The sequence below is a fragment of the Pseudophryne corroboree genome, chromosome 3, assembly GCF_028390025.1.
Source record: "Pseudophryne corroboree isolate aPseCor3 chromosome 3, aPseCor3.hap2, whole genome shotgun sequence".
Taxonomy (NCBI): Eukaryota; Metazoa; Chordata; class Amphibia; order Anura; family Myobatrachidae; genus Pseudophryne; species Pseudophryne corroboree.
The window spans coordinates 71,593,666-71,621,299 of NC_086446.1; the positions used below are offsets into that span (position 1 = coordinate 71,593,666).

At 43.4% G+C, this 27,634-nt stretch overlaps 1 protein-coding gene across 1 annotated transcript; it reads right to left on the minus strand.

Moving 5' to 3' along the window:
• On the minus strand, positions 1-27,413 carry LOC135057172 (uncharacterized). The gene is made up of 3 exons (XM_063963070.1): positions 27,287-27,413; positions 21,432-25,040; positions 1-152 (listed from the first exon to the last, which is right to left on the minus strand). Exons 1-3 carry the CDS (start codon positions 27,408-27,410, stop codon positions 1-3), a joined length of 3,885 nt encoding a protein of 1,294 aa, XP_063819140.1. The 5' UTR covers positions 27,411-27,413.
• Between the last annotated feature and the right edge of the window lie 221 nt (positions 27,414-27,634).

The following is a 27,634-nucleotide window of genomic DNA, read 5'->3' on the forward strand; positions in this document are numbered from 1 at the left end:
TTATTGCTGAACCGGACTGAAATTAGTATTGCTGGACTGGGCTGGAACAGGTATTGCAGGACCAGGCTGGAACTGGTATTTCTGGAACAGGCTGGAACTAGTATTGCTGGACCGGGTTGATCTCCGGTATTGCAGATCGAGCACACTGAGGGCTGCAAGCAAACCACAAATACAGCACTTAGAGCAGGAAGGCTATTTATACCCTGGTCCATTGCATGACTGGCTACTGCCCTCACATGACTAAGAAACTGGACTCCCATTGGTGATCCTCAGTCAGCTGACCACAACCAGCATGGCAGAGCTCAGGCCAGGAAACCACTGGAACACTGCCAGAGGACCGCGCCACAGATATCCCCAGTCTGTCAGTGACATCTACACCGGACCCCCACTATACGTGACCCTCACCAGGACAAGGCCGCATGGCAAACAGACCGTGAGTGAGTATCACATAGCCGGGACCTGACACTCTGAAGGCATATTTGTTCTAGGAGGTGATTTTTATTGGGCAATGAATCCTAAACAAGATTCATCCAACACTTGTGCTAGATATTCTGACAAGCTACATAGCTGCAGGGTTAGAAAGGTCTTACATGAACATCAACTGATTAATATATGTCGTATCCACCACCCCACCACACAAGATCTATACTAGACTGGATTATCTCTTTGTATCACACAGGTTTTTACATTTAGCAGTGGACTCCTCAATAGGCCATATATCATGGTGAGATCATGCTCCTATTTTACTGACAATTAGACTGCCCAATCCTTGCTCCAAGTCCTACTCCAGGTGTCTTAACAAACTTTCACTCCAAGACCTGCATTATAGACAGCAGCTTAAAGATGCCATAGAGAGTTACATTGCTATAAATGATCTACATTAGAGGTAAGCTTATTTAGCTTGGGACATGTCTCAAAAAACAACGCTTAGCACAGCGCAATACCTTATTGCAGAATATGCAGACCCTAGAGCTCCAGTATAAATCATCCCTCTCTCCTGAGACCCTCCTGTCACTCACGAACACTTGATAAACCTTTAATACTGTCATGTCTGACAAAATGAAATTGGATGCCTGTAAGTGCAGTAACATTTATTTTCAATTGGGTAACAAGCCTGATAAATTGCTGGCGTGAGTGCGCCAGGGATTATCCACTTTCATTGCCCAAATAAAATACCATACTGGGCAGTTGCCTGTGAATTGCCTGACTGTGTGGAAATTGGAATATAAATAAACTTGCTTGGAACTCTTGTCCAGTGTATGGGTTCCTTGTCACTGTAGCTAATACATTACATACTATAAGGAATGTGAATACGTACATACACAGTCACCTCTCCCACACTATCACATCATGACTTTACCCTTAGCCTCTCCCATTGCTGTGAGACTAGGTACAGTACTGTACTGTAAGACATAAAAGAAGACTTTGCACCCTGCCTTTACAAAAATTTCATTTTTAAATAAACTGAGTGTATGTGTGTGTCTTTTTTGGGCATTTTGCTTTGGTGAACTACAAGTGCAAGCTGGCCCTAGCACCAGGTTATCCTGGATTTTTTTTGTCCTCCAAGCGATAGCTGGTCATGACAGGCCATGTTGATATCTGTAGATCATTAAAAACAAATTATTTAATCTAATATTAATTATTCCGTTACCCTTGTACCCACTATGCTGGGGTATGGGGAAGAGCCCTAGTGCAAGTGGTATGAGGGCTTGTTATACCAGGGGTGCTGCACATATTTTATGGGGGGGAGGGGGGGGGTCCTACTCCCCTGTGAAAGCCAGCCCTCATGCTGAATGGCTGATGGCTGTGTGGAACCAAATCTCTGATTCCAGCAGTACAAGTTGGCAATGCCCAGTGCTGGTCACCCTAAAATCATGGGAGGACCCAAGACTATCTTTTCCCCTTTTTTGGGGGTAACCAGCACTGGGATAAAAGCACTAGTGATATTTCTAAATTGGTTGTACACGTTCCCCCATTCCCCGAACTGCAGCACTGCTTTGCAGGTCCCTGGTCACTGCTGCTTCTACACATAGGGGGTCATTCCGAGCTGTTCACTCACTATGGATTTTCGCAGGACAGCAATGAGGCAAAAAAAAAATCAGCATTTCTGCGCATGCGTATGCACTGCAATGCGCACGTGCGACATATGGGTACAAAGGTCTTTGTGGTTGTGCACAGGTTCTAGAACCTTTTATTCACACTGGCAGCCGCAAGAAGATTGACAGGAAAGGGGCGTTTCTGGATGTCAACTGACCGTTTTCAGGAAATGTTTGCAAAAATGCAGGCGTGTCTGAAAAAACGCAGACGTGGCTGAGCGTTCGCTGAGCGGGTGTATGACGTCAAATCCGGACACGAATAGGCTGAAGTGATCGCAAGCGCTGAGTAGGGTCTGAGTTACTCTGAAACTGCACAAACTGTTTTTGCAGAGCTCGGCTGCACATGCGTTCGCACTTCTGCTAAGCTAAAATACACTCCCCAGTGGGCGGCGTCATAGCGTTTGCACGGCTGCTAAAAACTGCTAGCGAGCGATCAACTCGGAATGACCCCCATAGCTCAGTGGGTTCAGGACAGAGACAATCTATTTTTTAATCTAAGATGGTCAATATAAAACTGTTATAGATGGATAGAGCAGTTTCACATCGGCCATCTTGTATTCAAAACAAAGCAGCCTCTGTCCTGGAGCCGGCTGAGATGCGGAGAGGAGACCACAGCAGTGACCGGAGCAGCAGTAACAGCAGGTAAGTGGACTCCTCCATGACAATGAAATCAGGTAAGTATACAATAAAACATGAAAAGAGAGGTTAGGTGCACTTCTTTGTGTTAATTGATTATTGTAATGAGCCAACTACTATTATAATAGGATCTGCGCCTATTTATATTACACCAGGGGGAAAAAAGAGCTAACCCTAATTAAATTGGCCAGTGTACCAATTTATAAAAGAACATTTATTACACACATATATAGTAACATGGACCACAACATTCATAAAATATAAAAATTTGACAAATATATACTAGGTACACACACTATTAAATGGTATTAAGGCTGCAATGGTAGTAGCTTAGATTTTGCAGAATACAATACATCAACATTACAGTAAGCCCAAATAGATTTCGGGAATATGTCCCTCCAAGGCAATAAACTGACACATACTGTAATTGTCTGTTCCAAAAGTTTAATTTACCTTGAGCAATATGGGGATTATTCACGTTTGTTAACAAACCATACAAATAAGCAGTTGGGTAAAACCATGTGCACGGCAGGGTGGGGCAGATGTAACATGTGCAGAGAGAGTTAGATTTTGGTGGGTTATACTGTTTCTGTGCAGGGTAAATACTGGCTGGTTTATTTTTACACTGCAATTTAGATTTCAGTTTGAACACACCCCACCCAAATATAACTCTCTCTGCACATCTTACTGTACATCTGCCCCACCTGCACTCTAGCATGGTTTTGCCCAATTGCTTTCTGCTTTGATTTGCTAACAAACCTGAATAACCCCCATTGTCTGGGTAGGCAGGTGTGTCAGAGATCCAGCACAAAGTAGCAATGTACAATAGATGTTATTGCAGACCGGTACAAATAACCAGATTCCGCTGGTGACAGTGAGTTCAGCTGCAGCCTGTGCACCCTGGCACTTAGAACAGTACTGCTCAATCCGCGCTATGATGGGAGCCTTAGTTGTTTTTCCTGGTATAAAATGAGATGTGGCTGAAAGTAAACTTTGTGTCTATGTATTTATTTATTAAAAGGTTTTTCTTAAACTGTTTTTTTTTTTATTGAATTCTTCCATGGTGTGCCACACGTGCAAACAACCCTTGGTACCAGGGCTATCTGGCACTTGTAGTTTTCCAAGTGGCAGCAGGCTCTAGCAAACATTTTGACATTTGGGCCATGCTGGGACTTGTAGTTTGCCAAAGAAAACTTGCTTTTTTTCTTTAACCCATTTCATTACCCCCAAATCCCAGGAGCATGGGGAAGAGCCATGGTGCTATTGGTGCAAGAGCTTGTTATATCCAAAGCTGACCTGACTACCCTGGGGAAACCAAAGGTGTCACTAACCCTGGGGCTGACTGGAGGTACAGATGGGTCCTCCGTTATCTTGGCTTTTTCTGCACCTAGACGGAGGTTTAGTCATGCCCAGGTGATAGCTTAGGTTGCTGAGTTTAATCACAGACAGGCGCGTTGAGGCACAAGCATGCAATACACATCTCCACCACTGGGTGGCTAATGCTCCACTAATCCAGTACTTTAGTTTGTATAGCGGCAGTACAAGCTCTGGCAAATGGTCAGTGACGACTGTAATGGTAATATACAGTCATGTACTGCATAGTGTACACACAGATGGTGACCAATGGTCAGACAGAGAGAGTAAAAAAAATATAATAGTTTATACAGACGCAAACGTGTTAAAACACATGTGTATGCAGACACAACTAATTTGTGAAAGGAATAATGTAGCTCATTGACTTTTAAAGTATGTACAGTGCACTAAATGCCGTGTTTTGAAATATGAGCATCCGAGTCCCCTAACAGCATAAACAAACACCAATGGGAAGGAATTGCTGCTTGCATTAATTTTACACATGAACTGGTGTAACTTCCATGCAGTGACATGGGTGGGCATGTGGTGAAGGCTCCCGCCTCCCACGCTGAGAGTCCCGGGTTCGATTCCCAAAGTGCCAATCTATATATTTTTTCCTCTGACATTCACTTTATTATTATTTTTTTCTTTGTAATCCATTGTAATACATTCAATGGAAGGGTGAACACAGGTTTCACATAAATCAGTGTAAATCTGCAGGAGCGACTCATTCCTCTATCTAAAATACACAGCGTTAACGAGCACCAGTAGACTTACCAGTAAATATAAATTAGTGTATTCTGTCGCAACTAACTATTCGAGCAACACAGTACTGTAGATCGTCAGTGTTAGGGAATCTGTGTTGTACAGTACTTTATACAACTCAGTAATTTACTAAGAATTTGTAATCTGAATCACTGCCAACAATAGCAAAACACTGCCGGGAAAGCATAGAATTCGTAAAAAAAAGGAGCTTTCAAATAGACCTGCTTTTTGTTGGCGTGTTCAGATAGTCATGCATGGATCAGTGAGATCTGTGCATGTTTCTCTGTGGAAAAGGAACATAAATAGTTAAAAATTATTAAAAAAAATGTGCATGGGGTCTCCCCTCCTAAGCATACCTAGCCTTGGGCTCTTTGAGCCAGTCCTGGTAGTTTAAATACCGGGGGGGAAATCGACTGTGGTCCCCCTGTATTTAGACAACTAGCACCGGGCTCTTGGGCTGCTCCTGGTTCCAAAAAATACGGGAGACAAAAGACGTAGGGGTCACCCGTATTTTTAAAACCAGCACCGGGCTCCACTGGCCTGCCACAGCCGGGGGACACTTTTATACTGGTTCCTGCGGCTGTGGCATTAACCCTGGCCGGGGAACCCTGGAGGAGTGGGGACCAATTAAATCAAGGGGTCCCCCCTCCAGGCACCCAAGGGCCAGGGGTGAAGCCCGAGGCTGTCCTCCCATCCATGGGTGGTGGCCTTTTCCTGTGTAAAAAAAATAATATTGTCTTTTGTTTTAAAACTACAAGTCCCAGCAAGCCTACCACGCCTGGTGGTACTTGGAGAACCACAAGTACCAGCATGCGGGGAAACAACAGACCCGCTGGTACCTGTAATTCTATAACAAAAGAAACAAATACAAAACCAGAAAATTAATTGCGCTTGATGTACTGGCAGTAATGCCAATTTTTACTCTATGTATAGAAATTAGTGATGAGCGGGTTTGGATCCTCGGGATCTGAACCCGCCCGAACTTCACCTTTTTTTTCACTGGTCCGGGCAACTCAGATCCTCCCGCCTTTCTCGGTTAAAGCGAGCGCGCCCAAACGTCATCATCCCGCGGTCGGATTCTCGCGAGATTCGTATTCTATATATGGAGCCGCGCGTCGCCTCCATTTTTCACTCGTGCATTGGAGATGATCGTGAGAGGACGTGGCTGGCATCCTCTCAGTTTCTATGTTCAGTGGGCTGCAAATATATGTGCTCAGTGTGCTGCAAATATCTGTGCTCAGCCTCAGTGTGCTGCAAATATCTGTGCTCAGTGTGCTGCAAATATCTGTGCTCAGTGTTCTGCAAGTGCAAATATCTACGTTCTCTGCCTGAAAAACGCTCCATATCTGTACTCAGTGTGCTGCAAATATCTGTGCTCAGTGTGCTAATTGCTTTATTGTGGGGACTGGGGACCAGCAGTATTATATAGTAGGAGGACAGTGCAGAGCTTTGCTGACCAGTGACCACCAGTATTATACTTTCTCTGCCTGAAAAACGCTCCATATCTGTGCTCAGTGTGCTAATTGCTTTATTGTGGGGACTGGGGACCAGCAGTATTATATAGTAGGAGGACAGTGCAGAGTTTTGCTGACCAGTGGCCACCAGTATTATACATTCTCTTCCTGAAAAACGCTCCATATCTGTGCTGCATTGTAGTATACAGTAGGAGGACAGTGCAGAATTTTGCTGACCACCAGTATAACTATATATATATAGCAGTACGGTATAGTAGTCCACTGCTCTACCTCTGTGTCGTCAAGTATACTATCCCATCCATATCTGTGGTGCATTTCAGTTTTGCACAGTTTGCTGACCACCAGTATATATAATATATAGCAGTACGGTACAGAAGGCCACTGCTCTACCTACCTCTGTGTCGTCAAGTATACTATCCATCCATACCTGTGGTGCATTTTAGTTGTGCACAGTTTGCTGACCACCGGTATATATAATATATAGCAGTACGGTACAGTAGGCCACTGCTCTACCTACCTCTGTGTCGTCAAGTATACTATCCATCCATACCTGTGGTGCATTTCAGTTTTGCACAGTTTACTGACCACCAGTATATATAATATATAGCAGTACGGTACAGTAGGCCACTGCTCTACCTACCTCTGTGTCGTCAAGTATACTATCCATCCATACCTGTGGTGCATTTCAGTTTTGCACAGTTTGATGACCACCAGTATATATAATATATAGCAGTACGGTACAGTAGGCCACTGCTCTACCTACCTCTGTGTCATCAAGTATACTATCCATCCATACCTGTGGTGCATTTCAGTTTTGCACAGTTTGCTGACCACCAGTATATATAATATATAGCAGTGCTTCCAGAAAATGTGGAGAAGATGATGTTCATCAAAATGAATTATACTCAATTACTCCGTGGAGACATTCATCAGCAATTGCCTCCTGAAAGTACACAGGGACCTGAGATGGTGGATTCCAGTGGGGACGAATTAATAATCTGTGAGGAGGGGAATGGACACAGTGAAAGGGGGGAGGAATCGGAGGAAGAGGAGGAGGTGGACATCTTGCCTCTGTAGAGCCAGTTTGTGCAAGGAGAGATTGATTGCTTCTTTTTTTGGTGTGGGCCCAAACCAACCAGTCTTTTCAGTTACAGTCGTGTGGCAGACCCTGTCGCTGAAATGATGGGTTTGTTAAAGTGTACATGTCCTGTTTATACAACATAAGGACAACCAAGGACAATTCCTTCTTGCACCTCTTTATTCTTTAATTTTTCTTTGCATCATGTGCTCTTTGGGGACTATTTTTGGAAGTGCCATCCTGTCTGACACTGCAGTGCCACTCCTAGATGGGCCAGGTGTTTGTGTCGGCCACTTGGGTCGCTTAGCTTAGTCACACAGCTACCTCATTGCGCCTCTTTTTTTCTTTGTATCATGTGCTGTTTGGGGACTATTTTTGGAAGTGCCATCCTGTCTGACACTGCAGTGCCACTCCTAGATGGGCCAGGTGTTTGTGTCGGCCACTTGGGTCGCTTAGCTTAGTCACACAGCTACCTCATTGCGCCTCTTTTGTTTCTTTGCATCATGTGCTGTTAGGGGACTATTTTTTTGAAGTGCCATCCTGTCTGACACTGCAGTGCCACTCCTAGATGGGCCAGGTGTTTGTGTCGGCCACGACCTCGGTGCAAATTTTATGACTAAAAATAATATTGTGAGGTGTGAGGTGTTCAGAATAGACTGAAAATGAGTGGAAATTATGGTTATTGAGGTCAATAATACTATGGGATCAAAATGACCCCCAAATTCTATGATTTAAGCTGTTTTTGAGGGTTTTTTGTAAAAAAACACCCGAATCCAAAACACACCCGAATCCACCAAAAAATTTTCAGGGAGGTTTTGCCAAAACGTGTCCGAATCCAAAACACGGCCGCGGAACCGAATCCAAAACCAAAACACAAAACCCGAAAAATTTCCGGTGCACATCACTATTAGAAATATCTTTGGATTCATTAAATAAACGAGAAACTTGCTTTGAATAAAAAGTTTTTACTGTATTCTTTTAAATGCACTTTGAAATAACAATTATAACAACAATTATAATGACATAAAATCACAAATAGAGTATATTTAAAAATCAGAAAAAGCTGGATATCAATTGTCAGTTCTGGGCCCAAGCCAGGGATTTTTGTAGGCTCTGCACGTTGATTGCTAAATAGCAACAATGGCCCTCATTCCGAGTTGATCGGTCGCAAGGCGATTTTAGCAGAGTTACACATGCTAAGCCGCCGCCTACTGGGAGTGAATCTTAGCTTCTTAAAATTGCGACCGATGTATTCGCAATAATGCGATTACTAACTACTTAGCAGTTTCAGAGTAGCTCCAGACTTACTCTGCCTGTGCGATCATTTCAGTGCTTGTCGTTCCTGGTTGACGTCACAAACACACCCAGCGTTCGCCCAGGCACTCCCACCGTTTCCCCGGCCACTCCTGCGTTTTTTCCGGAAACGGTAGCGTTTTCAGCCACACGCCCCTGAAACGCCGTGTTTCCGCCCAGTAACACCCATTTCCTGTCAATCACATTACGATCGCCGGAGCGAAGAAAAAGCCGTGAGTAAAAATACTTTCATCATAGTAAAGTTACTTGGCGCAGTCGCAGTGCGAACATTGCACATGCGTACTAAGCGGATTTTCACTGCGATGCGATGAAAAATACCGAGCGAACAACTCGGAATGAGGGCCAATGTGTTTCCTTTCAGTAGAGGCAAACACGTATTAATGATAGAAAGGTGATATTGTTACAAATTGTGTGCACGCGCAGTGAGATTCTGGAGTCCTGCAATGCAGAGCCGGCCCTAACCAATATGATGCCCTAGGCAAGATTTTGGCTGGTGCCCCCTAGCACCACCGCTGGTTCCGCCTCTGACCTTGCACTTCTTTTCCAGCACCATCACCCCTCATCCATAGCAGTTCTTATTTTGGTGTTTGTACCCCCTAAATTTTAAATAGGAACAGTTCACACATTTGGCGCACAGCCCAAAAAGGGGTGTGTTTTTGCTGGCAAGGGGTATGTCCACACAATAGTAACCCCAATTCCAATTACGCCACACAGTACTGCACTTTATTCACATTTGATCATGCGATACTTTCCATGATTCATATTACATCCCACAGTATTATCACTTTACCTTATAAACCTCACAGTAGAGCCCCTTATTCACATTACATCACAATGAATTGCTCCTTATTCACATTACACCACACCCTATTGCTCTTTATTCACATTAGACGACACAGTAGTGGCCTTTCTATACGCAACGCCACATAGTAGAGCACCTTAAACACATAATGCCACACAGTAATGCCCCTAACACATATGAGATACATTATTAATGTCCTTATAAACATAATGTGCCTTACGCATTATGACAACCTTTATTAATGCCCTTTTACACATAATGTCCCTTACACATATGCCGCACATTATTAATGCCCTTATACACATAATGACACACATAATGCCCCCTACACATTTGCTGCACATTATTAGTGCCCCTATACACATAATGACACACATACAGTAGTACCCTGTTACACATATGCTGCACATTATTAATGCCCTTATACACATAATGACACACATAGTGCCCTTACACATATGTTGCACATTATTAATGCATGTTTACATGACGCATATAATACTCCTTACACATATTCTGAACACTACTGCACAACCAACCCACTCACATGCACACAGCACTCACACTGCCACTAACACTGTGACCTCTGCCACTGCTTGGATACAGATGTGTCCTCCTAAATCTTGCCTCAATGCTAATGTTTTTTTTTTAATGAAAATGCATCTTATTTGCATTGCTATGTGGCTAGGATGCACAGGCAGCTTCTGTTGATTAAAATGATATGCAGCATGCCTATATACTGTGTGAGACTGTGGCTGTATCTGCATATGAAATGCTACACACAGAATATAGGCATGCCGCATATCATTTTAATCAGCAGAAGCTGCTGATGCCCCTAGGCATATCAAATGCCCTAGGCAATTGCCTAGTTTGCCTATGCCTATGGCCGGCTCTGCTGCAATGTATTCAATAAATAGCAGTGATAGTTCACCTGCCACCGGCGTCCCGCTGCAGGGAATAACTCTGTATGATGTTTACCCGATCTAGCGGGATTGTAAATAATATCAGAGATGATGACACAAATGTCCAGAATATGCTCACCCTGTGTTTGCACTCCACAGAAGCCGCTGGTAATGGTTTAGTTGTCAGAATCCAATGAGGGATGGATGGCACACCATACTCCAGTAGGAGACAGCCGCAGTGATGAAGTTAACTGCAGTTAGCCGTCGCTTTCAGCACACTGACACCCAAATAGGTACGGTATTGTGGAACCTGATTTCCACTAACGGCTGGTGCATATGTAACCTGTCTCAGCATACAGGAAATAGTGGCTTCTGTAATCGGCTAAATTAATTGGCTCAACACTGAAGCAATACGTGACTCAAAGGTATCCAGCTCAATCAACAGGGATGACGTCAACGCGTTTCGTCCCGTATAACTCGGGACTTCCTCAAGACTGTTGGGTTAATTAACTTTAACCCCTTTTATATCTCTTACAGGGTCCGTCTTTAATTAATATTACAGACACCTGTATATTCCTCTTAAGGCACACAATATGCTCTACAGAATACATTTAAAAATACAAAATGCAAGTTTCTCCGTGATCATATTATTTCATATCAATGGCATCCATAATAGAGACATATATATATATAATAAAAGTAGAAAGTATAGTTAATATATACATATTAATAATATATGTCATTCAATTTATACCCATTTACGCAGACAAAGCATCTTAATAAAACGCGATCCGGTCTCTAAGTCGACAGTAACTAGGTCAACAATGTCTAGGTCGACCACTATTGGTCGACAGTAACTAGGTTGACAGGGTGTCTGGGTCGACAGGGTCTTTAGGTCGACAGGTCAAATGTTTGACATGAGTTTTTCACATTTGTTTTCTTTTTTGAACCTTTTCTTACTTAACGAACCACGTGGACTACGATTGAAACGGTAATCTGTGCCGATCGAAGTGAGGCACCTTGCACGAAACATGGCGAGTGAAGCGAGCCATGCGAAGGGACGCGGTGCACTAATTGGGGTTCCCTGTCACTCTACGAAGAAAACGACACCAAAAAAACATAAAAAACTCGTGTAGACCTTTTGACCTGTCGACGTAGAACATGTTGACCTAAAGACCCTGTCGACCTAGTTACTGTCGACCAATAGTGGTTGACCTAGACATTGTCGACCTAGTTACTGTCAACCTTCCATACCACACCCAATAAAACACCTATCTGTATTTCTCAGATACGCTCTGCAAGATACACTCAAAGCTACATAAAAGCTGATCTCTCCACAGTAATATTATATATTCTATTGACATCACTTGGCTCCAGAAATAAAAATAATAAATAGCACATAATAATTAGTAAATAATAAATAAATGAATAATAAAACAACAACAACAATAATAATAATATATTGTAACATGACAATAATAATAAATAATAAATAAATAAATAATAAAAACAGCTTTTCTAATTATAAACAAAAATTATATCATGTGTCGTTTAATTTGTAGTTGTACCCATCCTAACATTTAAATTATTCTCAACACACGAATCATCCATCCATATAAGTATTTACCTAATTAACTTGAATTAAAATAGATACCATGGGGTATATTTACTAAGATTCGTAATTGGCTGCGGCCCTCATTCCGGGTTGTTCGCTCGCAAGCAGCTTTTAGCAGCATTGCACACGCTAAGCCGCCGCCCTCTGGGAGTGAATCTTAGCTTAGCAGAATTGCGACCGAAAGATTCGCAAAATTGCGAATAGAAATTTCTTAGCAATTTCTGAGTAGCTCGACACTTACTCTGCCACTGCGATCAGTTCAGTCAGTTTCGGTTCTGGTTTGACGTCACAAACACACCCAGCGTTCGCCCAGACACTCCCCCGTTTCTCCAGCCACTCCCGCGTTTTTCACAGAAACGGCATCGGGTTTTCGCACACTCCCAGAAAACGGCCAAGTTCCGCCCAGAAACACCCACTTCCTGTCAATCACATTACAATCACCAGAACGAAGAAAAATCCTCATAATGCCGTGAGTAAAATACCTAACTTTTGAGTAAAATAACTAAGCGCATGCGCTCTGCGAACATTGCGCATGCGCAGCAAGCGGAAAATTGCAATATAGCGAAAATTGGCAACGAGCGAACAACTCGGAATGACCACCTGGATTCGGAGGGAGATTAAACATGAATGACATCGGTAGTGTGAATTTGCAAGTTTTTGTTATTTTTACGACTCATTTACTAAGCTGTCGTATTCTGCATTTTCGCTTTTTCCGATGCCGATGTCATTCGTAATGTCTGGCAGTGTTTTACGGGAGTGATTAGTAAAACACTGCCGGACTTATCACAATGAATCCCGGCCGGATCTGTGAGATCCGTGCAGGGCTTCATTGTGTATATTAGAAGGTGAAGAAAGAGTTAAAAGTCAGAAGAAAAAATACGAATGAATACACCATCGGTCAAACACGCCTGTTATTTTATACAACTCGGGAATTTACTAAAAATTTGTAAAAAAACCACAAGAGTGACCCCACTTAACCTTGCGGTCTACCGCAGAACGCAAAGTTCCCACCATTGGATATATTGTAGCGCCGCTGCGCTACATTGTATCCACAGTGCGCAGCCTGACTGACAGTTCAGGAGCACACAGCCAATGCGGGATGGATGGCACACCTTACTCCTGTTGGAGACACCTGCAGTGATGATGTTAACTGCAGTTAGCCGTCGCTTTCAGCACACTGACACCCAAATAGGTACGGTATTGTGGAACCTGATTTCCACTAACGGCTGCTGCACATGTAACCCGTCTCAGCATACAGGGAATAGTCGCTTTTGTAATCAGTATTTGGAAGGCATGCTGTTCCTTGTAGTGCCAATGGGAGATCCTGGGGGCGGTTCCCGGGTAAGTTAGCGTTCTGTCTGGATGTGTTTTAGTAATAGCCTTTATCATGAGGCCTACTGTAGACAAATTACATGGCCCTATGTGGGCACTACTTTTGTGTAGTGTTAAGACTGCTGATATCGGAGAAGCCGTGAAGTGTCTCAGCAGCTAAACATGCATTTGCAAACATGTGTGACTAATTCTCTGATTTTCTATTACCAGATAGGTTCAGGTATGGATACAGGTAATTTTTAGTGTGCAGGGGGATACCAAGGGGTGGGGATTTGCACCCCCCGCCCCTCTCTGTCTGTTGTTTGTCTGTGACCCCTCCCCCTTTTTAGCACCTGATATATAATTAGCTCCAGGAATGCTGAGCAACTGCCATTTTTGTCTGTCAATCCAGTCAGGGCCGCAGAGAACTGAATGGCAATATCACAGTCTCCCACCAGCTTAGCAGCACAGTCAGGATCCGTGTTGACAGCAGGAGCTCCAGCTCCACACCATAAACCTCCCAGATGACACACCTTGTCGTGACCATCTTAGCGTCCCCTCAACTGCTGCACCTGGTTCATGTGCCCCCTTAAACCCCTAGTTGCAGCCATGCCCATAAAGACATAATAATCAGATATCACTATTATTATCTCTGTATGAGTTACATTTTTTATGCAGTATATGTTGCACTATGAGCTAAGTTGTACTCAAATTTTTTCAGAGATGCTGAGGTAACCTTCTGTTATCCCAGAAAATAGCCAATTTTTTCAGCATTTATTAACTATACAACATTGATAACATGAATTACCTCTTTATGTTGACTGTATGTTAAGGTATATGATATGCCAGGTCACGTTGGGTCATCTCTGATAACAACTAATTACTTCAGTAGTAAGTGGCCATATAACTTTGTATTTCAAGGTAGCAGGAGATCAGCATCTCAGTGAGTTTTTAGACTCCATTTATACATGGTATTTAACATCATTTTCTTTTTTGGAGGAATCTATTAATTGTATTCTTTTTGTCTGTATTTTCACCCAAATTTAGGTACTTTTCAACCTTTATGAAAACACAATACACCTGTGTATATGCAAAACACTTTGTGGCCCGTGTGTTCCTGTTTCTAGATTCAATTATATATGTTGTAAGGGCTTTTATTAAAAGTTAGATTTTAAATGTGTCATTGTTTTCATTATTTGATCATCTGATTTCAAGTTAAGAGTGCTCATGGATGAAATTTTTGGATGTGGCTCTTACCAATTTATGTAGTACATGTGGAGGTACAGGCTTTCTACTTGGTTAACAGTCCTATGGCTTCCGCATAGCTCTCAACATTCTGTCCCCAGAAAGAGAGACTCTTGAGCACACCGAAGGTACGTACTCCTGAAAAGGGAGCATGGCCTCGGTGAAAGGTGGCATGGCTTTGTGAAAATGCTGTGAACATGACCCACACCCCTGTTTTCATTAGTATGGGGCACTCTGTGAGCTGCTGACCATGTCCCATGTCCTTCTCTCCTGGTGAATATATGCTGTGACTATGTGCAGGGTCTATTCACAGCTGCTCACAGAGCAGCAAGTGAGAGAGGGTCTACCAACTGCCCCCCTCATTGCGGGATAGCAGGATGGTCCAAGAAAAATGAAACAGTTGGGCCTGCCATTGCTGACATGTCACAGCCCAGTCATTGACTGGAGGACAGAAACAATTAACCAACTTGGAATCGAGTATACCACTAAGTGTCTTTCACTGCCAGTCCAAATCCAGCAGCCTGTTCTGGAAGGGTTTCCACCTTAGTATCAAGCAGTTCTCAAAAAAAAAAAAAAAAAGGCAGACTCTCTTCCTCCACATTATGTTTGGGATTATTCCATAGAGATCATGGATGGTGCCAAACTGCCTCAAGGCAGATTATACACCCTGTTCATTCCAGACATCAAGGCCATGGAGGAATACATTCAAGAAAACCTTAGTAAAGGTTTCATTTGTCCTTCAAAATCTCCAGTTGGAGCAGGTTTTTTTATTTGTGGCCATTATAAACAGGTCTCTCCGATCCTGCATTAATTTCAGGAGTCTAAATAAAGTCACAATCAAGAATACATTCCCACTATCCCTGATTTCAGTGCTTTTTTGACCAACTCAGAGAGACAACAATTTTTTTGAAAATCGACCTGCGTATAATCAAATTTGCATTAAAGAAGGTGATGAGTGGAAGACTGAGTTCAACACCCATCTGAGCACTATGAGTATCTGATCATGCCCTTTAGATTGTCTAATGCCCTCACAGTTTTCCAAGGCTTAATCAGTGATGTCCGCCGGGAATTTCTGGGGAAGTTTTTTGTGATATATCTAGATGACGTCTTCATTTTCTCTCAGTCTCTGGAATTACATTGTCATAATGTCAAGCAGGTCCTTTGAACATCAGCTCTACATCAAGCTGAAAAAATGCAAGTTTGAGGTGAAGATTTCCTTCTCAGAATATGCCATCTTCCGAAAGGGGTTTGCCATGGACCCCAGTAAACTTGGGTTTATCCTACCAATCTGAATGCTTTTTAGGCTTCACAAACTACTATAGGAGGTTTATCCACTAATTCTCCACTCTAGCTGCACCAATCATTGCGTTCACAAGAAAGTTGGCTGAAACTTCCCAATGGTCACCTCAAGCTATTCAAGCCTTTGAAGTGTTGAAGAAAGCACTAATTTCTGCTCCAATTCTTCACCATAATTCACCAATATTGACCCGCTTTTTATTGTAGAAGTGTATGCCTCTGAGGTGGTTGTGGGGGCCATCTTCTCTCAGAGAGACCCCAGTGACTATAAGCTACATCCGTGTGCCTTCTTGTCTCTGAAGTTTTCTCTTGTGGAGATCAATTTTGATGTTGGAAACTGGGAACTTCTTGCTGTCAAGTGGGCATTTGCAGATTGGAGGCACTGGTTGGAGGGTGAAAAGCATATCATCTCAGTATTTACTGATCATAAAAATATCATACACTGAGTCAGATAAAAGGTTAAATTCAAAACATGCACACTGGGCATAATTTTTTACTTGTTTTTATTTTGCTATCACCTACAACCCTAGATCCAAGAACATTAAGGCTAATGACTATCTCAAAGTTTCCTTCATGTCCAAGATTCTCTGACTCCTAAAATACCAATTATTCAAGCCACTCTTATTCATGCTTCTGTAACTAAAGATATTGCCCGAGTACTGTCCTTGCAGGCACAGGTGTCCCCTCCACCAATAACACAGAGCTGCTGCGGCTCTACTGCAGTACTTGCCAGACAAGTTGGCGAAGTTACATAGAAGAGTGAGAAAGCCTACACCGCTCATGTATGCCGACAGCTCTATTCCTCCATGGCTGCGGCTGCCTACCCGGATTCCAGACCCCCACGGATGATGATGGTATCCCTGAGGAGTTGTGCCCCCTCCAGGATAGGAGCCCGGCGGCAGCCGACTCCAATGCCTCCCAGAGTTCCGTCTCTGGTTCTTTTGTAAAAGCACAATGTCCTGTGTAGTATGTTGAACAGGGGGCATGTACCTTGGATGGGGCAGGAACATTTTGCTCTGTCTGTGACAGGGGCCCCCCACTCCTATGGGGTAATTCAGAGTTGATTGCAGCAGCACATTTGTTAGCTAAAGGGGCAAAACCATGTGCACTGCAGGGGTGGCAGATGTAACATGTGCAGAGAGAGTTAGATTTGGGTGGGTTATATTGTGTCTGTGTATGGTAAATACTGGCTGCTTTATTTTTACACTGCAATATAGATTTCAGTTTGAACACACCCCACCCAAATCTAACTCCCTCTGCACATGTTACATCTGCCCCCCTGCAGTGCACAATGCAGCTAACTCAGATATGATCGTAGATGTGCTACATTTGTGGACACCCATAGAGGGGGAATGACCTACCTTGCCAGTTTACGGGCGGTGGTATGGTGCCCCTGTCGGCAGAGGCGTATCTAGGGTAGGGCAAGTGGGGCACGTGCCCTGGGCGCCCTGGCAGGCCCAGGAGAGGGGGCGCCGCCGGTGTCCAGGGCATCATGCCCCACTCGCCCCTTTAACCCTAAATGTGAGCGGAGGAGAGAGCGCAGCGTCTCTCCCTCCCCTCACCGTCGCTGGGAGCACTAGCAGCGCTGCCAGCAGCGCTGCCATGTCCGGTCTGCGGCGCTAGCCAATCAGGGCTTGCGGACCGGCTCCTGATTGGCTGCCGGTCCGCGAGCTCTGATTGGCTAGCGAACCGGCGCCAGACAGCCACCGGCGTTCGGAGACCTGGAGCGGGGAGGGGGAGGAGAGGCGCTGCGCTCTCCTCCCCTCACAAAAGGTGAGTGACGGGGGTCCGGCGGCGGCACTGGGGGGCCTGGCACGGGGGGCCTGGCACTGTGGGGCATTGTATCCAGCACTGTGGGGCACTGTAACTGGCACTGTGGGGCACTGTAACTGGCACTGAGTGGGGCAATGTAACTGGCACTGAGTGGGGCAATGTATCCGGCACTGTGGGGCATTGTATCCGGCATTGAGTGGGGCATTGTATCCGGCACTGAGTGGGGCATTGTATCCGGCACTGAGTGGGGCATTGTATCCGGCACTGAGTGGGGCATTGTATCCGGCACTGAGTGGGGCATTGTATCCGGCACTGAGTGGGGCAAAGTAACTGGCACTGAGTGGGGCAATGTAACTGGCACTGAGTGGGGCAATGTATCGGGCACCGTGGGGCATGTATCCGGCACCGTGGGGCATGTATCCGGCACCGTGGGGCAATGTTACTGGCACTGTGGGCCATTTTCAGTGGCCACACCCCTTCTGGAGCGTAGCCACACCCTTTCTGGTGTGTGGCCATGCCCATTTTTTCGGCTTCTTTTAGTGTGTTTTTTTTTAAAGGGGGGGCGGGGAGGGGCGCCATTTTCCATCTTGCCCTAGGCTCCAAAAACCCTAGTTACGCCTCTGCCTGTCGGTATCCCAGCGCCTGCATTGTGATCGTTGGGATCCCGACTGTCGGTATGCTAACCGTATACCTTTCTGAGTACCAGCAAGCACAAGCAGCATTAAGGGAAATGTGACTACTAAAGGTGCTGTCATTGGTTCAGGTTCTAAAAGTCTATAATGTGTGAGAAATTGAGAATACCATTCAATACCTCTCCCCATCTCCCCCAATTAATGCATCATCTCTCTCCATATTTATTGCCTCTCTTTTTCTCCCCTTATTCATTATTACAGCACTTCCCCCTTATTCATTCTGTCCCTCCACCTGTCTCCTCATCTCGTTCTATATTTCTGTCCCTCCACCTTTTTAAGCTTTCTTTTCCTATTCTACCTCTCATTCTCTCTCTTCCTCATATATCTTTCTCTCTCTCTCTCTCCTTGTCTCCTCATTTTCTCTCCCCTCTTATCTATTCTCTGTCAGTTTCACCCCCTATTATCTCTCACACTTCCTCAGTCCCATTATTCTCTCTCTCTCTCTCTCTCTCTCTCTCTCTCTCTCTCTCTCTCTCTCTATAATCCAGAGATTCCAAAACTTTCCTGAATTTAGTGGTATCCCTAGACCAAAAGTTTCATATTCAAATCTGAAATAAAATAAGTTGAGAACATTGTGTTTATATGTCATCCTCAGGGTCTGCTATGTGGTGGTTGACAGGGTCTGTTTCTGTTTGTCCACACAAATTATGATTGGAAGCCACAAGCACTGGTTTTACCGATTATAATTACATTATATTGGCCATCTCTCTATCTCTCTCTCCCTTACTCTCTCTCTCTCCTCTTATTTTACCTTATCATTCTTTTTCTCCCACTATCCCTTCATTTTCTCTCTCCTAATTCTCTCTCATTTTAATAATCCTGTATTATCTATTATTTATTATTTCTCTTCTCCTAGTCTCTATCTCTACCTCCTTATTTATTCTCTATATCTTTATCTACTTGTGTCCTCCTAGTCTTTCTCTCCCCTTATTCATTGTCCCTATCTTTAGCACTTTATCTCTTCCTTCCTCCACCTGTCTGCCCTTCCTATATCTCTCTTATTCATTTGCTGTCTTTCTCCCCATTATTCATTCTCTTTCCCCCTTGTTCATTTTATATCTCTTTCTCCTTTTTCATTCTCTGTCTCCCCCCTATTCATTCTCTCTCTGTCTTTATTTACAGTACAGTCTCTGGGCCTAATTCAGACCCGATCAGGTCTGAACTGCGCATGAGCCGCAGTGCGCTGGTACATGGCAGGCAGGCGACGGCTGTCTTAGGCTTGTGAACGCCTCTGACTGATTGACAGTTAAGCCACCGTTTAGGGGGCACGGTCCGGGCAACGCAGGCATGTCCGGACCGTGCGGGTGGTGGGTCGCAGCGGCTGCGTGACATCACATGCAGCCGATACGACCCAAGCAGCGATGAGTAGCTCCCGGCCAGCGTGCAGGAGCTACGCTGACTGGGAGCTGCTCTTCCAGTACAAAAGCGCTTTTGTACTGGTGCGATGGGGTAAGGCCTGACATGCGGGGCAGACTAGCCTGTGCTGGGCGTCCCCCCGCATGTCAGGGAAGCTGATTGTAGATGTGCTAAATTTTCGATCAGGTCTGAATTACCCCCTCTGTCTCCTCCATCTGCCCATATTCTTCCTCTCTCCCCTGTCTCTCTCTTTATTGAGACCCTTAACCAATACATATGTTTTATAATTTTATAGTATATAATGTAATAACATTGTATATTTTCGTGAATGTATATTTTTTCTGTTATCTTACCAAACAAAGGACAAAAATATGAACTCTAATTTATTAGTCTCTGAACAAAAGTGTAAAATAAAAGTACTTGAGTCTTGACTTGAGTCCCGGGCCCTTATAGAAAGGGGGCCCCACCCTGGCTCCTGCCACCAATACCTGGAGAGCTGCACTAGGCTACTCAACAACAGCCGGCTGATGCTGGGGAAGGACTTCTTAAAACAAACCTTCCCTGTGCATCAGCTCTCCATGAATCATTCCTACAGGTGGAGCATTGCGTTCCTGCATGTAACGTCACAATGTGGGACATCACATGGGGTGGAGTGGTGTGGCAGAATCTTTTTTTTTTTTTTGTGGGGGGGCCCTGTCTGTTTTGTCAGTCCCGGGCCCCACAATTTCGATTGCAGCCCTGTCTGCTGTATACAATATTCTGTATGAGCAGCTGCATACCTCTAGAAGTTTTACCTGATTCTATAAATTTCATACACAATATTTGTTTTTATTTTTACCCAATATTGGCATGTGGATTAGACTGTTCTATATAGTGTCTCCCGTTTCCTGAATAACCCAGCCAAACAAATAGTGCAGCATTTTTGTATGGGTTGGGGTTGATATCACGGCAGATGGGATGACGGCTGTCAGTATACCGAGAGTGGCATCCGGTCTTCTTGAATCCTGGCAGTGAGTGCCCTCGTGGGCTCTCTGTGCTTGCCATGCTTTGGGCCCGGTGGTGAGTTTTGCTTGCCTCAGGTTATATTCTGCTTTGGTTGGTGGCGTGGACACACCAACCACATAGGAATATACGGGGGAGAGGGGGGGGGGGAGCATTTTACCAGCTGACGGGATTCTGGCATTGGTCTCCTCTACGCTGGGATCCTGACTGCTGGTACTGTAAATACATCCCTTTTTATACTAATACTGTATGTCAACTTCCCAAAAATAGTATTTTTCTCATACTGTATGTGCAGCATATTTCTGGCAAAAGAAGTCAAAATAGGGTAAGGCAGAAGAGGGTTTTTATTATTTATTATTGATATACTACAGTCATTAAATGTACATTAGGATTATGATGATGAATCTCTAAACATTTTATAATAAGATCTGCAATTAGGGAGAAGGAAATGCAAAGATTACATTTTCTATAGAAATTGAATGAAATTTCCATGCATATTTGCATGGAAAATATACTTCTTCCCCTTAAATGATAATACAGAGGATCAGTAATGTACATCTGTGGGACCACTTCTTAATGGTCTCTTCTCCGATATTTGACCTGTAGCATTTTCTGCTTCATCTCTTCTTTGCTCCATCGATCAATCAGCATACTGTACAGTATATGATCCTATTTATTTACCTTATTTGAAAAAGGAACGGATCACATTTTTTACATTACTCAGAAGAGAATTTTTGGTAGGGTTTTCTTGCTGATCAGGCAGCAGTTTTTCTTTTTTCTGGATCTTCTCTAACAACCCCGCCTGCTCTCTGACCTCATGCAGAGACTTGATTCTCTCCTGATATCCTGATTTGGCTTCTTGTTCCTCACTCTGTATCATCAGATCAATGTATTCTGTGGTTGACAGAGGGTTTGGTCTTAGAGCGATTTCACGGAGGCGCTTCAGACTCTGGGAGGACTGGTCAATAAGACCAAACACTGCTTCTTTCACAATATCATATTCCATTTTTAGTTCTTTGAACAACTTTTCTACAGTCATCATCTTTCCAGAAGCTGCTTCATAATTATTTTTTAGTTCAGCATAGGTTCTTTTTTCTTTTTTATTCTCATATTTAAATTTATACTTTTGATTGAAATGAACATTCCAGATACATTTAGCTGGACATTGTGTACAGTATCCATTATGCATAGCAGCACAGCCATCTTTCTGTGAGTCATTAGGAATTCCACAGGGATAGTGACAGGTAAAGTGACATTGCTGGCAGTTGGTTATAAAGCTGCCTGTTATGTCTATCTTTATTGGAACAGTTATCTCTACTTCATACTCAAAGTCTTTATTTGCAGCCATGCGGTCCTTGTTCTGCTGCAGAGCTTCCTGTGTCTTTCTAATTTCATCCAGTTTCATTAGCCCAGCCTTTATCTGTGGCTGTAAGGCCTGCACAGTAATCTCAAGCTGTTTCCGTTCCTTGAGAACTTCCTTGGTAAGAGTCAGACTTTTGGTTTCTATTTTACTTAGATCGCTGAAAAATGATCTCATGCTTTGCGTCCCCATGGTCCAGAACATCTCATTAAAACTCATGTTACTGGCCTGATTGTTGGCAAATAGAGCTGAGTTGTTGAACTTGAAGTGAACGGGGTCACCATCTCTGTCCAGTGGGCATGGGACATCAGCAGCTTTAATAGCCTCTATTATTGGAGGTCTTTCACCATCTGAGAAGTTGATCAGGATCAGTATGTTGTCTCTGATATCTTTCCCAAAGATAGAAAAGATAGCATTAAAAATATACTTCTGGGTGTGTGTCAACCGAGCCAAAGAAGCCTGAACTACAAAGCACACAGCGTCTATCTGATCAATACCATTGTCAGCTGTAAAGAATGCATGGATGTCTTCTGTGATCTTCTTGTCCTGAGCTATTCCTCGTGTGTCTCCAAACCCTGGTGTGTCTATCACGGTGAGGGAATACGGTATTTGGTAGCCCCTTTCATGGTTCATCTTGTAGGCTGTAACTAGAGAGGTTTGGCTGTGAGCTTGAGATTTATCAGTAACCTCGTGTACAAGTTGGAACCTAAAGTCATCTTTCCATTCCACACCCAAGATGTAGTTGGCCATCCCATTGATCAGGGTTGTTTTTCCTGTTCCTGTAGCTCCTACTAATAGAATCACTTTATTAGGTTTCTGTAGATTTCCTTTTCCCAAGCTGTACTTACGATATCCAGAGTCACAGAGATCCATGTTCAGCTGATATACAGAAGGCTTTCCTTTTTCCTTTTCCTGTAATAGAATGCTGTTTTCTTTATTGTGCTTTTTAAGATTAGAGGGTTGTTCTTTTGTTGTCATAACTACAAACTCATGACTAGGAGCACTGACCCCCGAGTCACCACATATGGCCGACACACGTATTATGTAGGATGTTATTGGTTTTAGCCCCTCAATGTTACAAGTTTTAACTTTGCTTCCTGATCTATATTCTATCCACCCTCCTGCTTGCTTTTCAGACTCCACCTTATATTCAACTCTATACTCACTTATTGTGACTCCATCTCCGATTATAGTTGGTTCCTTGACATGTAATATAATATAAGATGGTTCAGCAGTGATGTGTTTGGCTTCAGGTGGACTAGTGGGAAGAGTTTTCTCATCTCCTGTTACATTACTGGCAGCGCTGAGTCCTGGTTTACACACTGCAGAGTATCTGAACTGATACTTTGTGTTAGGCTTTAGTCCTGTAACTGTGATCTTCTTGTCTTTATTCTTTGTCATAAAATGTGACCAGTTCTCCTCCTCAGTACATCTATACTCTATGTGGTATCCGTCTATGAATTCTTTCCCAAAGTCTGCAGGACTGAGAGTGAGCTCTATACTATCATGTGTCCTACCACTGATAACTGGAGGATGAGGTTTAATTGGAGGCTTAAATGTTTCACTCAGCAATTCCCCACCTTCATACAGGTAAATAGAGACTCCAGGATTACTCTGGTCTGGGACAGATGAGACAATAAATTGAGTCTCCACAGTGGATGCATTAACTTCAGCAAATTCCTGAAATGCTCTCACACATCTCCTGGCTCTCATAGAGACATCTTTGTCCTTGAACCATGATGAGATATTTTTATTCTCATAGACAGTGTGTCCAGGTGATTGGAGCCAATTACACATATCAGAAAGATATGTCTCCTCCTCATTTAATGATGTAAAATGATAACACACAACATAGTCAATCATAGGGTCAGATATTAGTCTGGTTATTTCACTCTCAGTTGGTAATACTTTGATATTGGACAGAACTTTAAGGTAGGAGCTCACAGTATCCATCTCCTGCTGTTTCCTGCTCAAAAACTGTGTAATGTGGAACTTTCCAAATGGAGATTGTTTTATTTTTGTTAAAATATCAGCAAGTGCAGCTTCCTCTGATCCCCCACCTCGGATAGAGGGTAAGGTCTGTGCAAGCTGCTTCTGAAATGTGAGGGTAAATTGCTCACACTGCTCTCTGAACAGGAGGATTTTACTCTTTACATCTGGAAAGGTCTCTGCAGTCGGATGTCTCATCAGGTCATTACACTGTATGGTAACATCTATCATTTGCTGTATCAACTTTTCTGTCTTGAATACAAGATTTGCACTAATTTCTCGAACCAATTGGGCGGCTCTACTGTCCAGTTTCCTCAGTGGATACAGCCAGACTTTCACAGGTACAGCCTTTTCCCCATTCTTTCCTAGTAGCTTTGGGAGGTCAGTGTAAATTTTTACGGCATCGTCATATGTGGTCGGATTTCTATCCAGGGAAAAGTCTCCATGAAACTTACAGCTAAATGTTTTAACATCTTGCTTTTCTTTGTCATTCATGATCAGCTCTCCTTTTCCTTCTATTGAAATTAGGGGTAATTTTTTAATCATGACCTGGAGATTTCCCTGTATATCCTGAGTACTCTCTGATGTAGATACCTCACGATCAAATATAAAGAAAGCTTGAGCACCATATAAAATACCAGTGACCACATGGGTGGCCGTCCCTTTGTCAAACACATCATGGTAAGTCATGTTCTGGATACCTAAATGGTCCATGCTCAGCTGCTCAAACCTTGTGGTTCTTGAGTACTTTAGGGTGACTCTGGCTTGGTTCTTAGATGTCTTTGTGTCATTTAGGTAACTGGCAGATCCACCAACTTTTATCAGACCACAGAGGAAACTGGCTTTCAAAGATGCTGAGATATTCAGAGCTGATGATTTATCAGAAACAGTGTCTGAGGCTATACACTCAAATGCTGTATTATCTTGAGGTGTTGCTGCCACATGCTTTCCCAATGTCTCACGATTCCATAAAGTGACACCTGTATAACAACAAAATATATACACTCATACAATGATGAATCTTCAAAGCCTTTTTTTGTGTTCCAAATTTTGTCAACACACAAAACAACTCTTTTGAAAGCGATTGTGGTAAAGGCTCATATCAAAATGTAAAATTCCTGAGCAGAGCTCAAATACAGAATATGTAGAGACCAACTATATCTATTCTCTAATTGTTTAATTGTTATTTGACGGCTATTCTTTCATCTCACGGTCTGCATATAAAGTATGTCATCATAAGTACGATTAAATTTTAGCTTGTTCTTACCAGATTTGGATTTTGGACTTTAACCCTCAATCTGCAAATTCAAAGATGCTGCATAAGTGAAGCAACTGTAAATCCTGCACTGCCCTGCTGTACCTGGACCAATTGCACCAGTCTCAATGTTTACCCCTTCTAAGTACACTTCTCTACATCTCCTCAATCACCCCAACCCATCTGCCTGCTACCTAAATAACCTTATCTGCAGTATTTCTACCTCTATACACTTCTACCACCATACTTCTCCAACATCTTCTTTTTTCCCAGCCATCATTATTTCCTCCTTGCATTCTGCCATCCATGAACTGTCCAGCCACATTCTTCCACCTTTCAGCTGACACTAACATCGTGCCCAGAATCAATGTGAATTCCTCTCCAATTTGCTGCTTTATATCATGGTCATGCCCAAATGACCGTGATATACCTTCCTGGTGTCATACTTTTCTCCAACCTTTCCTTGGCTAACCCCAATCAGTCCATCTTTCAAACTTGTATCTTAAATCACCAGGAGTAGATCCTTCTTCACCCATTGACACTACCATACCTCTTATCCACAAAAAGTATTACCTGCCTCGGCTAGTACAACTTCCTGCTGTATGCCCTCATTTTCACCCATGTCTCCCCACTTCAATCCATCCTCAGTGCTATGGCTCTGCTTCTGCCTGCCATCCTTGCCAAACTCTATACTGGCTCTCTATTTCTTAAAGAACCCAATTCAATTTCTAACCCTAACTTATAGAAGCCCTCACATACTCCACACTCCACTATATATCTCCAAAGTCCATCATCTCAACATATCACTGATAATAACACAACAAACTCAACTCCAAGACTTGACTCAGGCTGCTCCCCCCCATATGGAATACACTCCTATGGCCAAATATTCTCTGCAAAGTGCTGCAGAATATGTGTGTGCTATATAAATAACTAGTAATAAATGTCCAATCAGGCTCTACATCAGTTTGCAATGAGTTATATCTTCTTTAAAATCCTTATTTGTCCCATCCTATAATTTTCATTATGGCAGATATGAATCAAACCTTCTAAAGAGATAAAGCGGAGAAGTTTCACATAGTGATCTTCTGTCATTATACAGACTGTGCTAGATATACTGTATGATAGCTATTAACTGACTGGTTGCTATGGGCAACTTCACCACTTTATCTCTATGGTAGGTTTGAGGCATCTCCCATTGTACTCAACTTACTAGCCCAGCTCCCTGTTCTCTCTATCTCTGTCAATCAGTGGCGGCTCCTACCTTGGTAGAGGAGGGGGGCTGCCACTGGTCATGCTACTGGGTCCCTCCTCCATTGTCCCCTCTGCCTTGTCCCTTGTCCCCATCACCAGCTGGGCCCCAAAATCTGTACAATGTAGTTCACAGATACTGGGACATGAGCAGTAACAGTACTGCGCATGCGCAATACCTGTATCTTCTATGGACTACATTGGCTGCCGTCCATAGAAGCCAACTAGGGCAGACGATGCAGGGAATGGCTTCCTACAGGAAGCCAGCTCTCTTCTTATCAAAGCACAGACTGCTAGTCCCGGAGGGAAGACACACCTCCCAATGTGACTGCCTGTAGTGTCTGTGACTGGCAAGTAGGACTTCCAATAGGATGTCACAGTGAAGTCAGTGAAGTCTCACGGACTGCATCTGGCTTCATAGATTCTGTGCTGAAGTGGTGGGTTTTACCTGGGGGGCTACAGTCCATAGGTAAAAACCTCCACTGCTGTCAACTCCTCTTGTCTCATCTTTTCCTCTCAATTAGATTGTAAGCTCTCATGAACAGAAACCTTTCTCCCTCTGTTTACTGAAGCTAAACCTATTTGTGTTAGAAATTTCTGCCAATCCTATAGTGAAGAGTACACGTCCAAGTACTCATCTAATTCACTAGAAAAAACAATTGTAGATTTGAGGTAATTTATTCCTGACTACTAGGTGTAAAACAAAATACATGTATTTACCTGGGATGAGCGTATCATCACGGCAATCATACAGCATCCCAAGGGAGAACGGACGTCCTAGAGCCGTAATCTCCATGGCCCGTGTATCCACTGTTCCATCTGAATGTCCAGATCCTACAGTCATTGATTGATTGGGATTCGGATTCATAACCAATTCAAGAAGCTAGGCACCTAAAATGTAAAAAATATATATACTGTAAAAAAGCATTAAATGGACATATCATAAGACATCTTGGTAGGCTGATGTAGAATAATTTTGTGTTATATGGATGTACAGTATGGTGTGAGTGGGATGATCTGTGTAGCTAATTAGCTTTTCATCTGCTTGGATTGCACAGCAGTAATCTC